This window comes from Thermobia domestica, chromosome 3 (assembly GCF_964235325.1).
Source record: "Thermobia domestica chromosome 3, izTheDome1.hap1.1, whole genome shotgun sequence".
NCBI classification, from domain to species: Eukaryota; Metazoa; Arthropoda; class Insecta; order Zygentoma; family Lepismatidae; genus Thermobia; species Thermobia domestica.
In genome coordinates, this window is record NC_137456.1 from 19,074,445 (window position 1) to 19,095,469 (window position 21,025).

Here is a 21,025-nt window from a genome sequence, read left to right on the forward strand (position 1 = left end):
AGAGAGTACTCACATTCACAAAACTCTGAATACTACAAATACAATATCGTCATGTTTGTTTCGTTTTCTTTAAATATTAATCTGTATTGTGTTAGTGAAAGATAAAGCAAACGCACCTACAGAGGAAAGATGGCGATCCTTTTTATAGAATTCAGCATCGAGCTTCAATCTCAATATATCAGTTTGCAATTCCAGTGCAACTAGCACTTTCATCTTTATTTCTTGATTTTCCCTCTAAGTTTACATCTGTTAAAAACAATTAAAGAAAACTTGTTTCCACCTTTAATAATAAGAAACTTGTTTGGAACAAAGACAAGATTAGTTTTCATATCATAACTGTGATAACTAACTAAATGGAACAGGTGTTCACTGTGTTTGAGAATTGAGTTCTTTCTTGTATTTGAGAACAATCACGCAAATTCATGCTGGGATTTGTTTGACTATTTGCTTTAACACCGTCTACGTGACCTTAATCTAACGCGACTTATTCATGATTTATGAATGTAGTATTCAAATTAAAGATCAGCTTAGTAAAGTAAACTACCATCATCATGAAATCTGTTTCCAACCAGATATATTTGTTTTAAATACTATTAGATATGACAGATTTTGCCGCCCCGTGCAAATACACGTGTTCCGCATATGGTAGAGAAACGGCCCTGGATAGAAACGTAATGACAAAACATGGACTATTTACAAGAGATGAAAAATATTAAAGTAAAATAAGCAAGAAATAAGTATAACGAAATCAAGTTCGTTATGTCGTCTAGACTCACAGAGGTCATCATCCTATAGAGCGCTTTTACGTAAACTGAGTGCCTTGGTCGATGCTAGTATAAAATGTGTTGAGTAAATTTCCTTCCCACAAACCAATTAGATGTTTGGGACTTCCATATCTACATTACGCATCTAATACTAGGGAAATACAATATATTTACTTGACAGTACTTTTTCTACTGAATACACACTAAAGCTACACACAGAGCTGCCAACCCTTACAGAACAAAATTATCAATTTTTGTCTTTAAAATTATCGTATATTACAAATATATATATATACAAGGGTCATTTGGAAAGTAAAGAACGTTTTGCGCTAGCGCGTGCGCGTGTTCCCCCACCCCCGCTGCCGCTGGGTTATTGACCTGGGCATGCTTTAGCCTCAGTCTGGCACCAGCTGCGATCAGCTACGGTCCGTTATTGCTTCGCTGTGCGACTGTAAAATGTGCGATACAATTACTGATCCCGCCAAGTGTGAGGTTCGTAGTGTGATAAGATTTTTGAATGCAAGAAAAGTGTGTCCGATAGAAATTTATAGACAAATCACTGAGGTGTATGGAAATGTAATGAATGAAGCATCAGTTCGTAAGTGGTGCATTATGTTTAATGACGGACGGACGAATGTGCACGATGAGGAACGCTCGGGCCGGCCTTCTGTTGTGACTGACGAACTCAAAGGAAGAATTGAGCGGAAAATTCAAGAGGATAGGCGATTCACTATTGATGGGCTGCACGAATTCTTTCCGCACGAAGCCACTACGGGAGTGATGATGAACTTAAGGAAGCTGTTAGTGATTGGTCCAACAGTTTGTCGGCAACTGTGTATGCCGAAGGCATAGAAAAACTTGTACCACGGTATGACAAGTGTTTAAATTTACACGGCGACTATGTCGAAAAGTAACTTAAGTATCACATAGTATGTAACACAAATTTCGCCTTTGTATATCAGTTATTAAAGTGTTTATACAAAAACGTTCTTTACTTTCCGAATGACCCTCGTATATATATATATATATATATATATATTGAACGTAATACTACCAATAATACCATTAATCTAATATAAATAAAATAAAGTTTTTTTTGTGTATTTGTCTGTCTGACTGTGTGCGGCCTGGGGACCAGACGAGTGGACCGAGAGTTACCAAATTTTGGTCAGGGGTACCTTGGCCCAGGCCCCAGATCAAGACGAAGCTCTTTTTTCAAATTTCGAACCAGGGGGTCTCAGGGGGGGGGCGTTTACCGGAAGCGTCTTGGGAAGCAGACAAATTGACCGAGAGTTACCAAATTTTAGTCAATACCTTGGTCCAGGCTCCAGACCAGAGTTAAACGTTTTTGTCAAAATTCAAACCAAGGGGTGTCTCACGGGGGCGTTTACCGGGACATGTAAAAGTAGTGGAAAATGACCGATATTAGTGTCAAATTCATAGTTTTCGCGGTCGCTGAAATCAATGGTGACACTTCCATTAGCGGTGAATTGCAAATTTAGTTACAATTGAATGCGGGCCGGGAGTCTGCGGGGGGCGGGGGATACCGAGACATGTAAAATATAGCCCAAACTGACCGATACTACTATCAAATCCACAATTTTCGCGGTCGCTGAGATAAATGGTGATACTCCCACCACAAGCGTTGACTTAGAAACACAGCCCCCGTGCGAAGCATGGGTATATTCAACTAGTATATAATAATCGTCAATTTCGAACTGTAAATCGGAGTCACTGTCCTCGCCTTTTTTTTAAAAGCGTTATTAAGGCTACTCTGACCAATAACAGTATTTCCACCCCTCGTAACCGTAATTGAATTTAAAGAATGGATACAGGGTTGCAGGCACGTAGCCAGAATTTCGTGAAGGGGGGGGGGGTCCGTGACATGAAATACTGTAGTCATCGCACCACTGCCGTGTCGTGACAAAACGCTGTAACTTTGGCGGAGAAGTTTTGCGAAAATGAGCCGTAAAGTTTTCATCAGAAAATGTGATCTGTATCGTGTAGAACCAGTGTATCTTGACTTTGGAAACACATGGTTACATGTAATGTTACGTAAATGCATGTTGTGTGATTAAATTTGGTGAAAATTGATTGGTTGACCATTATTGCCTAGTTACACTGGTTCTACACGATACAGAACACATTTTCGGATGAAAACTTTACGGCTCATTTTCGCAAAACTTCTCCGCCAAAGTTACAGCGTTTTGTCACGACACGGCAGACCAGGGGCTCGATCATTCTAAACTATTTTACTGGAATATATATTGGTTCGTTTAGCCAAGATTTCGCAACGGAAGGAGGGGGGGGGGAGAAAGAAGGGTGACATGAAATTCTAAAGGCCCAGAAGTTCGATCAATCTAAACTACTTTACAATCAACATATATTGGCTTGTTAGGACAATAAAATGAGGATATGTTGATAAGAATTTTAATAACAAACTAAGAAGAAATCTCGAGTAAAATAATAATAATAAAAAAACAATATTGAAAAAGATTATACAATATTTACGTCCTTCCCCTGTTTATTCAAATATAACAATTTTCCTTTCATTATGACCTCAATTATTATAAAAAGTACATACTATCCACTATTATAAAAAGTACATACCCAATAATGTCTTGTAAATTATTTTATAATATGTGCGTTCTTTTCTCTGTTGAATCAAATGTTAACAGAACTTTCTTTGCACATAAACTTTTGTTTTTATTATTCCATCAATTACTGTCTGTTCCAAATGACAGGTTAAAGGAGCAGTAGAAAATTGTTTTTGAAATAACATGTTTGATACTGCGAGGATGTGATGACGAAAAGCACTATGTTTTCGGAAGCTTGAAATCTCCCTGACTAGTAGCAGAAATTCTGAGCATTCCGTAACCTTTCTAGAAATTTCAAATTTCCTGACTCTTCCAGGATATCTCTCTTACCTCGCCACAATGTATTGCAAGTAATACAAATCTCCTCATAAAAAAAAGAGTAACTAAAAGCTTCCTGTAATTTATTTTTAACGCTGATCCTTCTTTTTCTCATTTTATTTTGTTTCATCCTTCCTTATTTTTTCATTTCTGGTCTCAAAGGGGGGATCCGGACCCCCCTTGGCTACGTGCTTGAGGGTTGGCACTTGCCAATTCTCAAGTCATTATTGACTTTTTATAGAGAATGACTGTTAAAACTTCAGTATGTGTGTGTGTTTTCTTTTTATAATTATTTAATGCACTTTTATAACTTATCTGCACATTCAAAAACTGAAGAAAAATGCTTGTTCTAAAATTATCGTATATTCCATTCACCGGTATCGTCGGACCAATTTTAGGAAATTTACTGGGTCAATTCGAGAATTTGTTTAAGTTTGTGAGGAAGAATGAGTGAAAGTCAGGTAATGGGAATAGTAAAAATTAAGGAAATGGTTGTATTTGTTGGTTGCTTTTGATGTTGTAAGCAGAGCCGTAGCTAAGGGGGGGCCAGCGGGGCGCCCGCTCCGGGCGCTGGTATCAAGGGGGCGCCGAACGAGCAAGGAGAAAGAAAAAGTGTTGTTGGGCATGAGTAAAAGACGAGTCGCCCCCAGAAAGTATTGGTGCCCTATTAGATTAATATTGCTGTCGGTTATCAATGAAATACGTAGATTTCTTAAAAATTTTCTTGCTTGCTTCGCTCGCAATCCAAGAGTTTAAATAAGTCACAACAAGTTTTTATTTATTACTTAAAGAGTTATTATAGATTATTTTTTAATGACATCTGGTATACAAGGTGCCGAGTAATGACTTATAGGGTCTAGTGTATGCAGGAGTATTTGCAAAATCCGAAATGAGCAAAGTCGTGTTCGGCGTTTTGACAGTGATGAGTTTGCCCAGTTCGAAACGTTTTTCTACCCAATCGGATTAATCACAAAGTACAGTGGGGCCAAAGCACTGAATTCTTGGCAAAAATAAGAATTCGCAATATGAAGCAGAAAATTGAAAGAAAACCAATTAGTTCGGTATGTGTAGTGGCCACAATAATGTTATTTCGACATTATTTCATCAAAAACTTAGAGTTTTACATCATAAAAGGAAATATTCTTTATATTCGCGCCTAAATTATATAACATATTATATGATTGGCATAAACAAACGCGTGTGCAATATGGTTTGATTTGTCAATTTACGATTGTCTTACATTCTTACGCATGAAAGAAAAAAGCGTACTTATTCATTTTACAACTGATGAGTAACAAAAATTAAGAAAAGTTTTTGCTCCTCAAAATTATTTCAAAGTTGTGGAGGATTCGTTATGACAATGAAGATGCAAGGACGCTTCAATACATAAAAATTATCTCATTACAAGTTCTCGATATGAATATATTATCAGGTATATTAAACATAGTATGATTTACACGCATCGGTAACCTGTTCGGGTTGTTTCATATATTGCATCGTGCATTACGTGAACTCATTTCAGGGCTTGATTGGAACACTCTGAGCTGAAGTGAGCGGAGGTCATTACAGTTGACTCCAATGTCACTTCTGTGCACGCGTCACAAAAAATAAAACATAAAATAAATAAAATAAAATAAAATAAAATAAAATAAAATAAAATAAAATAAAATAATTCTGTTTATGTGTATTACTATATGATTTCTTTGTAATTAATTTTAAATGAAAATTACAAATACCAAATTTTATGTGTCTAACCAAGGAGTCCTATTATAATAATTATAATCCCCGCACCTTTTTCTTCCCACTGTCTTTCCTTGTTTTCTAAATCAAATATTAAAAAAAAAAATTTAAAAAAATAAAATATATAAATAAAATAAAAAAGTACTGAATTGATCAATACCATTTTAATATGGTTCTACCTTATGGTCCATAGATTGTTTAGCAAACATTGGCGTTTCAAAATGTCGCCACCATTAATCAAATATGTTTGACTAGAGTTTAGTTCTGTTGGTGAATGCCAGAGAAATATGACTAGATGTTGGAATCAAGATGGATCCTGGGGACGAAGCCCCCAACGAGGCCTGGGGGCAAAATTCCAGGAAACGACCTATATTCAACTTTGTCACTGCGTACATGGGGGATCACAAGTCTAATAACCTAACACTTGTTAACACACTCATCCCAGCTCAATTCAAAAGCAGCATTGCATCCAGAATGCGGTTTTCCTCAAACATTTTCAAGCGATATTTTTCCCAAAAGTGCAAATATGTGCAGGTTTTCTCTTTGCATACAGTAAGAACAATGTTTCCGCTACGACATATTAAAAAATCATAGACATATTATGCCATATTTTCTACTGAAATGACATTCTATCGTTTGTCCATAGTTTATGTGCTTTCAGTACCACAGCATTTTCCAAATATTTTATTAAGTAGGGGATTATCGTAGGGATATGATAATTATATTAGCATCATTCCAAATATGATTATTCCGGCGGGAGCTCATGTGGTTCGGATTCCACGTTAATCCGTAGGTCCAGGTCTCATATAGCCTCGCTGCTGAACGGGACGTTAAACTGAAAATCAACTCAACTCAACCAAATATGATTATTGACTACACATGACATCAACATTCTAAATATACAAAACGATACATACATGTCGGTCGTGTCACCATGTTTACCAGCCACTGAATATCTACACGCAATGTAGGAATAGTCGCATTCCAAGTCAATTTCCTATCTTCTGTCACTAAGAAGCGCCTCTCTGACTTCGGCGGATAACCAAATTTACACGTCCCATGAGTTCATTGTAAGCTGCTATCACTTCTTTTCCTGCACACTATCTTATGTGTACACTATAAAGGTTTCATTAGAACAAATTAAATCGAGTCAATCTTTTACTTCATTTTCGAGTTTTTGCTAACAATTGCCTTGTTTGGTCCTATTGTGCGACGATGAAAATGAAGGTATGAAAGTGGGAAAGGTGAAGAGACACATTCAAATTGCTGTTTGCGCGGGAATATTAAAAATAAAGGTAAACGAGGGGAACAATAACATTTTCGAACTTCAAGCAGTTGTAGAATAGGGGCTTATCCCAACAAGTTCGACTTTTTCAGACACTAATCACTACCAATGATTTATTTTAAAATTCCATTGACATATCAAATGCTTCCAATTTGGAAGAATTTATTGGGGTCATTTTTCATCAACTTTTTGTATCGCCAGCATATTATTTTGTGCATACGTGTCTAGTTGTGTGAGGTTTCTATCTATCTACATACATACAAAACATAAGTACACACACTATATATGTACGTGTTAGTGTATTTTAATGTATTAATTAATAATAAGTAATTCGGAACTTTGATTCATTAAGAAATTAAGTAATTACTATAATTTCAGACATATGTAGTAGCCAAATTATATTTTGAATTTTAAGTACAAACATTGAACATATTCTTCACCTCCATCGATCAATATTTAGAAATTCACAAAGAAGGCTCCTTCTGAATTTCCATTACATTTCACAAAATATTTCTTACCGTAAAAAGATCGAAATTAAAATGCTATTGATGTGGTCACATACAGAATAAAATTTAAAATTTTACAATTATTACTGGAAATTAATACTGTCGCCCATTTCGAACAATTTGAAAGCGCATAGTTTTTAACGTATTGATATTTCATTTCTTATCAAGAGTATGGAACGTTGTAAATAACAGTAACTTTTTCCATAACAGTTCTCCTAGTGAATCTGTATACAACCAAAGGTAGTTCTGTCAAGTTTAAGAAAAAGTCCAAAATAAGACTTGAAAACAGCTCCTATTTGAAAAAGGATACATAATGATCGTTTTTGGTTGCTGCAATGGTCTTTCCAAGAAGATTAATAAAAATTCAGTATAGTATAACAACAAAAGCTGATTATATATAAAATTATTGGTAAGGTGAGTGTAGGGGGCGCCGAATTCTAGTTCGCCCCGGGCGCCGAAATCTCTAGCTACGGCTCTGGTTGTAAGCCACATGCACTATATATGGAGGCAGACGGACTGTTTTGCGGAAAGGTACACTTTATTCTTACTATACGGATTCATAGATTGTAAAATGTACAAAAAATTTTGGCAAGTCTTTAATTTGCTCATTTCATATCGGGAACAGAACCTAATCAACCCCTGCGGGACTTCTAACCCGTTCCTAACTACTACTACTAATTCTACTACTACTACTACTTCCACTTCTACTCCCCCTTCTCCTCCTCCTCCTCCTCTTCCTTCTACTACTACTACTACTACACTTATACTATGGATCCGTATAGTAAAACTGCACCCCTAATGTAACGTAATATAACGTAACTCAATATAATCCAACGAAATATAACCGAAAGCAGTACAATTTGGTAATTATTTTTTCGATTATCAAATTGGTCCGGTGATACGGCAGTAATGCCCATTCACCTACTATTGCAAGGGCATTATCGTGTGTAGCATTAAGGCTTAAATTCTCGTATAGCACGATAAATTATCGTATGGTTGGCAAGCCTGCTTACACATGCAAAGGTTTTCTTCGTATATACGTTTGGCAAACAAAGAACAAACAGGCAAACATCAGAATTATTGTTATTTAGAAGAAGGCACATAACATGTTCTCTTTTTCAATAAAATGTAATACTGATTCAACTCAAACTGATACCGTACTGTAGGAACTGTCAAGATTACTAAAATATATTTTTTCTATTGACCAAGAGTTAGCGATGGAGGCAAAAGTACACAATGTTGATCCCTTCAGCCGATAATTATTATCTAACGACGGACTACGAAAAATACCATACATAATTAAAATGTGGTAAAATGGCGTCTTGCGTGATGAAGTTGGGTAATAATTTATTTATTGTTGTACTATAATAGTGGTTCTCAAGTGATATGTCGCGACATACTTGTGTGTCACGCAATCCCCTAAGGTGTGTCGCGAAATTTTAGAATTTAAAAACCATGCAGAATTTATTAATAATTAGTTAAAATCGAGACGGACTGTACCAGTCAACACCTGCAGCAGTGGTAAAAATGCTCAGTGCTGTAAGAGTCATTATATAAATTAATTGGTTTCACTATTATTATTATTATTATTATTATTATTATTATTATTATTATTATTATTATTATTATTATTATTATTATATAATAAAAATATCAAATAAGTGTGTTGCTATGTCCTGGACTTTCAGTAAAAGAATGTTCGTCAGTCAGAAAAGGTTGAGAACCACTGGACTACAGGCCTACACTCGTTTTGATTACTTTTTCCGCAAGATATTAGAAAATTTAAAAACTGAAAGTGTCCCACTATTATTCTGTGTATGTTAAAGGAGATGGATGGTTAGCAAAAGTAAATGAATATTTTAAAAAATATGTTGGAATGAGAATACGGGAGGAAATGGGAGAACCTCAAGAAAACCAAGTGAGACGATGTTGTCTACCACGAAACCAAGTGTCCTTCGCACTAGAGGGAGAACGCTATACCACTTTTTCATTTTTTAAAAGGAAAACTTATTCAATATTTCCTTACACTGTTGCACTCCCTAGTCTTCAGTGGGTCTTGAACTTCCGATGGGTTTCGTCTGACGACTGTAGCCTAACGTCTCAATCAGTCTTAGGCCTCACATAGCCTAGCGTGTCAGTCTAACGCCTCAGACAACCTAATGCCTCAGATAGTCTAACGCCTCAGACAGCCTAACGTCTCAATCAGTCTTAGGCCTCACATAGCCTAGCGTGTCAGTCTAACTCCTCAGACAACCTAATGCCTCAGATAGTCTAACGACTCAGACAGCCTAACGTCTCAATCAGTCTTATGCCTCACCTAGCCTAGCGTGTCAGTCTAACTCCTCAGACAACCTAATGCCTCAGATAGTCTAACGACTCAGACAGCCTAACGTCTCAATCAGTCTTATGCCTCACATAGCCTAGTGTCTCAGTCTAACGCCTGAGACAACCTAATGCCTCAGATAGTCTAACGCCTCAGACAGCCTAACGTCTCAATCAGTCTTATGCCTCACACAGCCTAGCGTCTCAGTCTAACGCCTGAGACAACCTAATGCCTCAGATAGTCTAACGCCTCAGACAGCCTAACGTCTCAATCAGTCTTATGTCTCACACAGCCTAGCGTCTCAGTCTAACGCCTGAGACAACCTAATGCCTCAGATAGTCTAACGCCTCAGACAGCCTAACGTCTCAATCAGTCTTATGCCTCACACACCTAGCGTCTCAGTCTAATGCCTGAGACAACCTAATGCCTCAAATAGTCTAACGCCTCAGACAGCCTAACGTTTCAAAAACTAACGCCTCAAACAATGTAATGCCTCAGACAGCCTAACGGCTCAAACAGTTTAACGCCTCCGACCGTTCGACTACACCATCAGCTGACACTGAGTTCCCGTGCCAATGCTGTACGCAAGGGGAGGCATTCGAGCTATAACCTCCTCCTTGAATAAGGTAGCCTGATACGGAAAAGTAAATATTTTGTGTTAAGATTTATATATAAGAATCATGCATATCCTGAAAAGATATGGCGGGAGCTCATGTGGTTCGGATTTCACGTTAATCCGTAGGTCCAAGTAGTAATGGGGCGACTTGGTCTCACTTTTTGGCCCCTGGGTCCCTACCTCAGGACCCATGGTCCCTGGCCCAGGGTCAATGACCTAGGGGTACCATGGCCCACCCCCTAAAATTTGGCAGGGGTACATAGGACCACCCCCAGGACCCATGGTCCCTGGTCCGTGTCAATGACCTAGGGGTACTTAGGACCACCCCTCTAGATTTTGGCAGGGGTACATAGGACCACCCCTTAAATTTTGGAAATTGCCAAATCTAAAAATTGGGTGTGGTAGCCTAGGACCACAGTATGTACCTCTATCAGTATTGGGTGTCTATGTCGTTCCCTTTTATGAGTAAAAAATTGCCAAAAATTTCAAATTTCGGAGGTTTTTGACCTAATTTATCCCCTTGGATGAAGTATTATTACCCTATATGGTTATATGTGCATATACAGGGATTCATTCCCTTTTATAAGACATGGGTATATTAATGCACCCCTTGAAATTTTTGGGAGGGGTACTTTGGCCCACCCCTTCAATTTTGGAAATTGCCCAATTTAAACATTGGGTATTATAGTACAGGACCCTAATATGTATTATGATAAATTTGGGTGGTCCACCTCGTTCCCTTCTAGGGGTACAAAATTGCCAAAATATAAACGTAAGCAATACGTAGTACCACGTGTTTGGTTTTTGGTCGATTTTATCCCCTTTGATGAGGTTATTATCCTATATATATAGTTATATGGTCATGTATAGGGGTCCATTACCTTTCATAAGATATGGGTATATTTGTGCACTCCTTTAAAAATTTGGGAGGGGTACTTTTGGCCCACCCCTTAAATTTTGGAAATTGCTCATTTTATATATTTGGTATTATAGTACGGGACCCTAACATGTATTATAATAAATTTGGGTGGTCCACTTCGTTCCCTTTTAGGGGTACAAAATTGCCAAATTTTAGTACAACCACGTGTTTGGTTTTTGGTTATTTTATTCCCTTGGATGAGGTCCTATTACCTTATATGGGTGTATACAGGTGTTTATTTCCTATTGTAAGACGTAGGTACATTTGTGCACCCCGGCAGGAGTGCCTTGGCCCACCCCTTAAATTTTGGAAATTGCTCAATTTAAACATTTGGTATAATAGTATAGAACCCTAATATAGATCACTATAAATTTCGGTGGTCTATCTCGTTCCCTTTTAGGGGTACAAAATTGCCAAAATATAAACGTAAGCATTACGTTGTACCACGTGTTTGGTTTTTGACCTAATTCATTTCCTTGGATGAGATCCTATTACCTTATATGGTTATATGACCATGTATAGGAGTCCATTCCCTATTATGAAACATAAGTACATATGTGTACCCCCGGGAATGGTACCTTGGCCCGCCCCTTAAGTTTTTAGAAATTGCCAAATTTAAACATTTGGTATCATAGTACTGGACCCTAATATATATTACTACAAAATTTGGGTGGTCCACCTCGTTCCCTTTTAGGGTGCATTTTGTTCCGCTTTAGGAGTGAACCTTGCAATCGTCCCGAGTTTGATTCTTGGAAATGTTGAATTTAACGTCCCCGCGAAAACGGTGAGAGATGATAGGACGAAACATGAACTTACTTGACTGAGGATTGAAGCAGTGACCTCATACAGTAGAGAGACAAGCACTGAGCCATCGTACACGTGTGTTGATTACTATGCAATGGTCCCGAGTTTGATTCTTGGTGCTAGTGTTAGAAAAATTTAACGTCCCACTTGAAACGATGATGAGAAATGAGAAAACATCATAAACTTACTTGCTTGCGGATTGAAGCAGAGATCTCACACATCAGAAATAAGAGCTGAGTCACCATACTCGATTGAGAAGTTGAGTTTGTTGATTACTATGTCATGGTCCCGAGTTCGATTTTTTGTGTTAGTTTTAAGAAATGTTGAGTTTAACGTCCCCTTGAAACGATGATGAAAAATGATAGGAGGAAACATGAACTTACTTCGTTGTGGATTGAAGCGCTGAGCCGCCGTACTCCATTCAGTGCGAACAGTTTCGCGTATGAAAAGAAGACGAGCAGATTATGTTACATTACACATTTCAGTGCGAGCAGTTTATACTAGGTTTATGTTTCATATAGAAAGATAGAAGATCTGCGTTGTCATCTTTTTTACTTCGTGTGCAACTTTGACCTTGAAGAAAACCTTGTTGACTCAGTGCAAAGCATTGACGTATACACATAATCTTATTGTTTAGTTGGCTGTATTTAGAGATGAATCAGACATGTAAGGTTGCTGGTTCGAATCTAGTTGTGTTCGCTGTAACTCAGGGTCTGAGCGATACTTACCGAAATTTTTCCAGTGTTGCCAACACTATCAGAATGAATCGATTCATTTAGTCGGAGCAGTTTCGTGACGAAAACTGATTTTTGTTTTGCACAAAAATTTTTCTGAAACAGAATTTTGTTTGTACATAAAAATTTTTCTGAAACAGAATTTTGTTTGTACATAAAAATTTTTCTGAAACAGTTTTTGTTTTGTACACACAAAAAATTTCTGAAACAGAATTTTGTTTTCGTACACAAAAAATTTTTCTGAAAACATTTTTTTTTCGTACACAAAAATTTTCTGAATCAGTTTTTTTTTTCGTACACTAAAAATTTTTTGAAACAAAAATTTAGTTTGATTTTTTTTTTCGCAAAACATTGATTTATTTTACCTGTAAACTGATTCAGAAAAAAGAAATTGAAATCGCAGTACAGGAAAAAGAATTTGATTTTAGGATGTGAAATAAAAACACAGAATCATGTTTTTGTACATTTATTTTTAGCATGTGAAATAGAATACAGAATTTCTTTTTTCTTCAAAGGAAGACGTGTCCGTGACGGGTACAAATTCTGTAAAGAGAAAATAAAACATATGAATATACATGGTAATATTTATTTTGTTTCCTGTGAAAGAAGAAAAACAGATTATTAACATCGAACTAACTGATCAAGAGAGAGTGAGGTGAGAAAAGAAACGCAAATGTGACGTACCCGAATTCCTTTTTTTTTTCTCCACGGGTTTCTGCAAGGTGATGTCATCTGAGTTTTTGTCTTCGCTGTGGCCTTGTTGAAGCATGTCCCGTGTTGCGTTGATTCTTTGCCCCGTCTTTGGGAGGTGATGTTGGTGGGATTAGGGGAAAATATGGCTGTTATTCTGTTCTGGCTTTTTTATACCCATAGGGCAATGTCTCGTATGTGTCTGGTATTAATCGGCGTTTTTTATAGTTGAAACTGTACTTCTTTTCTTCAGGTTTTGTGACAAGATGATGATCGTGGGTTCTGTAAATTTTGTGCGGCGTGCTAATGGAGATTTTTTCACTCGATTGATTTATGATCATTTGCTCCAGACTATTGAAATTTAACTTTTGACTTGCAGTATAATTGAGTGTGAATCCACGAATTTTGCATACATAACTGGTTGATTTCGTGTCGGGGTTGTAGATTTCCAAGGCGTACTGTTTTGGGCCACCAGACACGAATTTTTTAATGTATGCTTTTGGTCCAATTGATTCAAGTTCATTTGACATTGAACCAAGAAATACTTCTGGTTCTATTGTGGGCTGTGATGGTCGCTGCGTGAATATCACTGAATCTGTATCGAAATATAGTACTCTTTCTTGCAGAAGTTCTAAATATTTGTAGAGTTCCAGACGAGCTTGACACGTTGTAAATGCTCCAAGGACAACATTAGCATTGTGATTTTGTACTGGAACATCATCTTCATACTGCCAATAAAGGTATAACATCGAATCGTTAACAGGTAAAATTTGGTTGACTTTTATGTCTGGAGCAGTTAATTTCTGATACAGTTCTTTGGGGTCGTTAATGATGGTCGTTTGGCTGAAATTGTCTCTTATAGCGAGTCGTCCCCAGAAGGCATTCAAACAGAGCTTTGCAAGACTACGACGTGCTGAATTTGTCATTATATTTGCTGCATCTAAAGTTATGCCTTCCCGTTGTTGTACCACTTGGATATACTGCTGCTTTTCTTCTTCGGTGACGCAATTGGCAGGCCAACCAGAAGCTTCCAGCTTAGATTTCAAAAATGTATTAATGTATTCGCTGAATAATCCGCCAGTCTTGGTTTCTGGATCATATACGGTGATGTCGTAATCCCAAATTTCGTAAATTTCAATGACTTGATACCCAAGTTCAATGGCTTTTTGAATTTCATAGGACACCCATGTTCCTGTTAGGCTTCGTTCACTGTCCGAATGTGTACATTCAGAATCTTGATTTAATGCTGTGGCACAGGCAGCACAAAGTGGAAACAACAACTTCTTATTTGAACGAAATGGCAGCACTGGATGAAACACATTTCTGCTAGGCAAGATCTTCAACTTGACCAATCCGTTGACAGTTTGAATGTCGGGCATTTCTGGATCTCCCTGTAGATATATTCGTGGATGCCCTATTGGATACCGTCCACATTTATTCACATAAGGATACAGGGAGACGATATCCAAGAATTTCATTTCTTCGCCTTCATTTTCATTTGCGACGTGGTACAATTTAATGGCATTAACACGGCCACCATAGAAGCTGTCTCTTGGATTTAATGGTGTCTTATTAGTATAAGGATGTGTGCTTAAAGAAGAGGCCAATGCTGGATTGGATTTTAACACTTGACGAAATTCACATTCCCACATTTCATGTACTTTATATCCCATGGATCGTAATAACTTCATTTTACGCTGTGTTCTCTCGTAGCGATAGTTCATTGTTTCTTCGGAGTTCTCATAAATGGGTTGATCACGGCCTGTAGGGACACATAGAGGACAGCCGTGGAATCTGCACCCTTCAAATTCATACACGTGTTTCTCTTTAGTGTCAGGATCTTTGTAGTAACCGTCCAGATGAAAACCAGCAACATAAACTTCTTTTCCTCTCGCAGCATGTAGAATTGAATGACCCTCTTTTTCCTCCATGTAGGCAAGCCACTGCAAAGCAATCCGTGACTGATTGTTTCTGTGACGGTATCCACGTGCAGGGAGAATGCTAATAGTATTAGGTTTTAAGAAATTTCGTCGAAATACTAAATTGCACGCACTCGCCAAAGTAATAGCCTCCAGGAAAGGATTGACGTGAGTTTCTTGTTCAAAAGTGGTCATGAAAGATATACAAGCCAATCGAAGTACGTTGACGTCCTGGACACAATAGTTCACCAATTCTTTTTGGAAAATAAACGTATCGTTCTGGTGTTCGTTATACCATGTCATGAATTTTTCTCGTTCATCCACTTTCATTTCATCTGCACCATAATAATGGATGTCCGGTAATTTTCCCACATACGTTTGATTTGCAGCAGTATTAAAAAAGTGTGGAAAATATCCTTTGGTCGCTGGTAAATGAAATGCCTTGGATAATTTACTTAAAGCCATTGGCATGAAATTTAAGGAGTCAATAAACGATAAGTGATTCACTTTCATGCTTAAAATTTTTGCTCCGTTCAAGATCAAAGTAGGTTTCAATTCATGTTCTTCCACTAAAGATTTAAGAATAAAATGACCATCATATCCCTTACAGTTATGTGCCAAAGATACAATAAGTTTGATGTTGGGTCGTGGTTGACGTAAATACGCAAGAAAGGCATTGATCGGATCATCTTGAAAAATATGTTCTCGCTGTCCACAAACTTCACACGGATGATGTATATCCTCATCTTGAACACAGTTGTAACATACTTGTTGGGCCACCAGTAAATTGGGCTTATGAATGAACGTGTCTTCATCGAAGAAAGTATCCTGTGTGGCTTCGATATCATAGAAGACAATCATAGCTTTCTTGGCATGTAACACTGATGGAACTCCAGGCTTTAATTGAGTCGTATCAGGCTTCATGTAGCATTGGTGGGTAGACGTAACATGTTTATGGCACACATTACAAAAATAATCAGTACAATCATGTTTTCTTTCCCCTGTATGGACAAACGAATAAATGCGTAGACATTTGGCACACTGTTTCACCATCTAGCATATTGGTTGGCCTTTATGATATGGTACAGTTAGATGATTTGTATAGCATGTTTCACCATAAAATTCACGATTGCATTCTAGGCACTGCTTCTCCGTATTGGTCTTACTGCATGGCGGTTTCTGCAAACATTTCTCACACATGGCCGAACAGTTCTTGACGTGTCTATTTCTGTTATTATATTTTTTGTGGCATGCAGCACAATAGTAGTTGGTAGAAAAAACAGACGTTAATGACGTGATGATGTCATAATGAGAATTGATGCACATTAAATTGATTGGAATTTTGTCTTCGCCACCAGGCCCTTCATACAGAATATCTTCTCCGGAAAAGCTAGTGTATACGGTAAGTTTATAATTTGTCAAGTAGCGTTGCAATTGTCGTAATTCTTCCACGGATCCCCCATGCTCTAAATTCACTGATGATCTGGACAAAAGTTCATGTACGGCTGGAATAACAACACACTTTCTCTGGTTGTGATATTGATCGTAAACTTTTTTATTTGTATCCTTATATTTCTTTAGGCCAATAGCAATCACAATCGCATACGCTAAACATTTCTTGTCGGTGTTTTTTACACGTAAAATGCCTTTCTTGCACTTTAATAATTCGTCGTTTGATAAAAGACCTCGACGCACCAATCCAAATCCACGGGGCACATCCACATGATGAAAATGGACAATGAACGGTTCGTTCATGAGAAAACTATCGTTACTTTGAAGGATGCGATCAAAGGATGCCCATAAAGTCTCCAGTGTCAAATTACTTGCATGCCGGAAAGATAGATAAAATGGCTTGTTCTTCTCATCGTGGGATAAAATCGATAATCCAACCATCGATGATTCGTCGACGTTTTCCAATAAATAATCCAACATCTGTTGAAAGGAGGCCTGAACCCACTCCACAATATCGGTGCCACTGGTCGGAGCATTAATTTGAATTTCCAGCATTCGTCCTTCAAGATTAAAACGCCGATAATGTCTATTGATTTCTCGCAAGACAGTAAAGCCAGAAGTAGCCATATTCAAATAGGGAAAAAAGGTAAGGTAAGCAAAAAAAGGAATAGGCAAAGAAAAACAAATATCTAAAACGAAAAGAGAAAAAAAGCACGAATTAAAATTGAATTCAGAGATCACTACGTTATCAAAATGACTACACGATCAATCCTAAAAGAATGATCATATCTCAAATAGTTCTACTACTGAAACGTTTTATTGTCGTCAAACCGGACCAACATCAACATGTAAATGACCTAAGTTTCTGTAGTGATAAAAAGAATGAATGAAATTGTTTTTCTAACTGTGCTGAAAGAATCATTGTAGTAAGCATTTTTTCCTCTGACACTGAACTTTAAAACGTATGACGAACATGAAACGAAAACAAAATCTCATGCGCTTGCTTTTCTCGAGCTAAGGCAAGAAAGACTCGAATTCGTTTCTCGGCGGGAGATCAGATCCCACATTAAACTGCAAGTCCACGTCTCACGTTGTAGGGAACAAATTCGTGCGTAGTTTCTTTGTTTACTTTCAGAAACTGAGCTAAGTGGTTAGCGTTACGCACCTCTGGCCCGGGTTCAACACCCAGTATGCGATCAGATTCAACATTAAGCTGTATTCCTAGCCCCACTACTGAAGGGACGCTAAAACCAAAATCAACAAATTTCTCGTGCTTACTTCTAATGTGTGGGATGTGGCCCGGGTTCAACACCCAGTATGCGCTCAGATTCAACATTAAGCTGTATTCCTAGCACCCCACTACTGAAGGGACGCTAAACCAAAATCAACAAATTTCTTGTGCTTACTTCTAATGTGTGGGATTCCTAATTCGATCCCCGGTCAAGTTATTCTTCCATTTGCTAAATATTTCGTGTTAAATAAAACAATGATAACAATGTTATCCTCATGCAAAAAACACTCCATTGATGTTAAGAAAACGCAGTCGATACTTACCTCAAATTCAAGGAACGGAGTAAAGTCACGCTGTCACTAGAGGTACACCTACGTTCATTCAAGATCTTCGTGGAAGTAGGATTTGAAAATGAAATTAAGAAATTTATTTAGGTCTAAAACGTGTTCAACTATAAAGTGACATCACTATCAGCCAATCAGAAACGAGGAAAATGAATCAATGACATCACGGAGAACCAATGAAAACACAGCTTTCATCATGAGCCGAAACGTGATGTAAGAAGCAATCTGATTGGTTGTGACATTATTCACGTTTTTTCTCCTTACACATCAATCGTTACGACATCTAGTATCGCAATTTTGATAATGACATCATACCGTTGACTCGTTAGTTTCTTACGACATTCAAATTAACACATCTAAAATGTGATTCATTTTCCTTAAACTTGATTGAAAAAATGTAACACTCATCGATATGTTACGAAACTGTCTTTGACATAAATGTAAAGTTGAGCTTTAAAAGTCCGTCAGCTGAGAAAAAATGCTGATGTAGTAAAAGCAGATTCTGCAATTTCACAATAACAAGCTTCTATGCGTAACAACAAGCAGAAATGTGTAGTAATGTAACATAATCTGTTCATGTTCTTTTCATACGCAAAACTGCTCGCACTGAATGGAGTACGGTGGCTCAGCGTTTTTTTTTCTGATGTGTGAGTTCTCTGCTTCAATCCGCAAGCAAGTAAGTTTATGATGTTTTCTCATTTCTCATCATCGTTTCAAGTGGGACGTTTAATTTTTCTAACACTAGCACCAAGAATCAAACTCGGGACCATTGCATAGTAATCAACACACGTGTACGATGGCTCAGTGCTTGTCTCTCTACTGTATGAGGTCACTGCTTCAATCCTCAGTCAAGTAAGTTCATGTTTCGTCCTATCATCTCTCGCCGTTTTCGCGGGGACGTTAAATTCAACATTTCCAAGAATCAAACTCGGGACGATTGCAAGGTTCACTCCTAAAGCGGAACAAAATGCACCCTAAAAGGGAACGAGGTGGACCACCCAAATTTTGTAGTAATATATATTAGGGTCCAGTACTATGATACCAAATGTTTAAATTTGGCAATTTCTAAAAACTTAAGGGGCGGGCCAAGGTACCATTCCCGGGGGTACACATATGTACTTATGTTTCATAATAGGGAATGGACTCCTATACATGGTCATATAACCATATAAGGTAATAGGATCTCATCCAAGGAAATGAATTAGGTCAAAAACCAAACACGTGGTACAACGTAATGCTTACGTTTATATTTTGGCAATTTTGTACCCCTAAAAGGGAACGAGATAGACCACCGAAATTTATAGTGATCTATATTAGGGTTCTATACTATTATACCAAATGTTTAAATTGAACAATTTCCAAAATTTAAGGGGTGGGCCAAGGCACTCCTGCCGGGGTGCACAAATGTACCTACGTCTTACAATAGGAAATAAACACCTGTATACACCCATATAAGGTAATAGGACCTCATCCAAGGGAATAAAATAACCAAAAACCAAACACGTGGTTGTACTAAAATTTGGCAATTTTGTACCCCTAAAAGGGAACGAAGTGGACCACCCAAATTTATTATAATACATGTTAGGGTCCCGTACTATAATACCAAATATATAAAATGAGCAATTTCCAAAATTTAAGGGGTGGGCCAAAAGTACCCCTCCCAAATTTTTAAAGGAGTGCACAAATATACCCATATCTTATGAAAGGTAATGGACCCCTATACATGACCATATAACTATATATATAGGATAATAACCTCATCAAAGGGGATAAAATCGACCAAAAACCAAACACGTGGTACTACGTATTGCTTACGTTTATATTTTGGCAATTTTGTACCCCTAGAAGGGAACGAGGTGGACCACCCAAATTTATCATAATACATATTAGGGTCCTGTACTATAATACCCAATGTTTAAATTGGGCAATTTCCAAAATTGAAGGGGTGGGCCAAAGTACCCATCCCAAAAATTTCAAGGGGTGCATTAATATACCCATGTCTTATAAAAGGGAATGAATCCCTGTATATGCACATATAACCATATAGGGTAATAATACCTCATCCAAGGGGATAAATTAGGTCAAAAACCTCCGAAATTTGAAATTTTTGGCAATTTTTTACTCATAAAAGGGAACGACATAGACACCCAATACTGATAGAGGTACATACTGTGGTCCTAGGCTACCACACCCAATTTTTAGATTTGGCAATTTCCAAAATTTAAGGGGTGGTCCTATGTACCCCTGCCAAAATCTAGAGGGGTGGTCCTAAGTACCCCTAGGTCATTGACACGGGCCAGGGACCATGGGTCCTGGGGGTGGTCCTATGTACCCCTGCCAAATTTTAGGGGGTGGGCCATGGTACCCCTAGGTCATTGACCCTGGGCCAGGGACCATGGGTCCTGAGGCAGGGACCCAGGGGCCAAAAAGTGAGACCAAGTCGCCCCATTACTACTGTCCACGTCTCATATAGCCAAGCTACTGAACGGGATGTTAAACTCAAAATCAACTCAACTCAACCGAAAAGATATGGCATTAAGTACTTAAACCCCCTCTTGACGAAATTCCGTGTACGCCAATATCGAGTCATAACAGTGTTACTTGTATTAATAAAACACAATCTGTAATGATGTAATCTGATGTAATGATGTAATCTGATGAAAACGATCTTACATTTTCGAACCTGCTACACAAGTATTATTAATATCTATTTGGTGTTTTGGTTAGTTTTGTTTCTTACTAATTCTATGGCCCATGAAACCCGGAGGTTCAATACCGCGTTC

The 21,025-nt window shown here is 37.8% G+C and overlaps 1 protein-coding gene across 1 annotated transcript; it reads right to left on the reverse strand.

Moving 5' to 3' along the window:
* Positions 1-16,268: 16,268 nt before the first annotated feature.
* LOC145681693 (uncharacterized) lies at positions 16,269-18,895 on the reverse strand. The gene is made up of 2 exons (XM_081753312.1): positions 18,222-18,895; positions 16,269-17,356 (listed from the first exon to the last, which is right to left on the reverse strand). Exon 2 carries the CDS (start codon positions 17,292-17,294, stop codon positions 16,269-16,271), a length of 1,026 nt encoding a protein of 341 aa, XP_081609438.1. The 5' UTR covers positions 17,295-17,356; positions 18,222-18,895.
* Between the last annotated feature and the right edge of the window lie 2,130 nt (positions 18,896-21,025).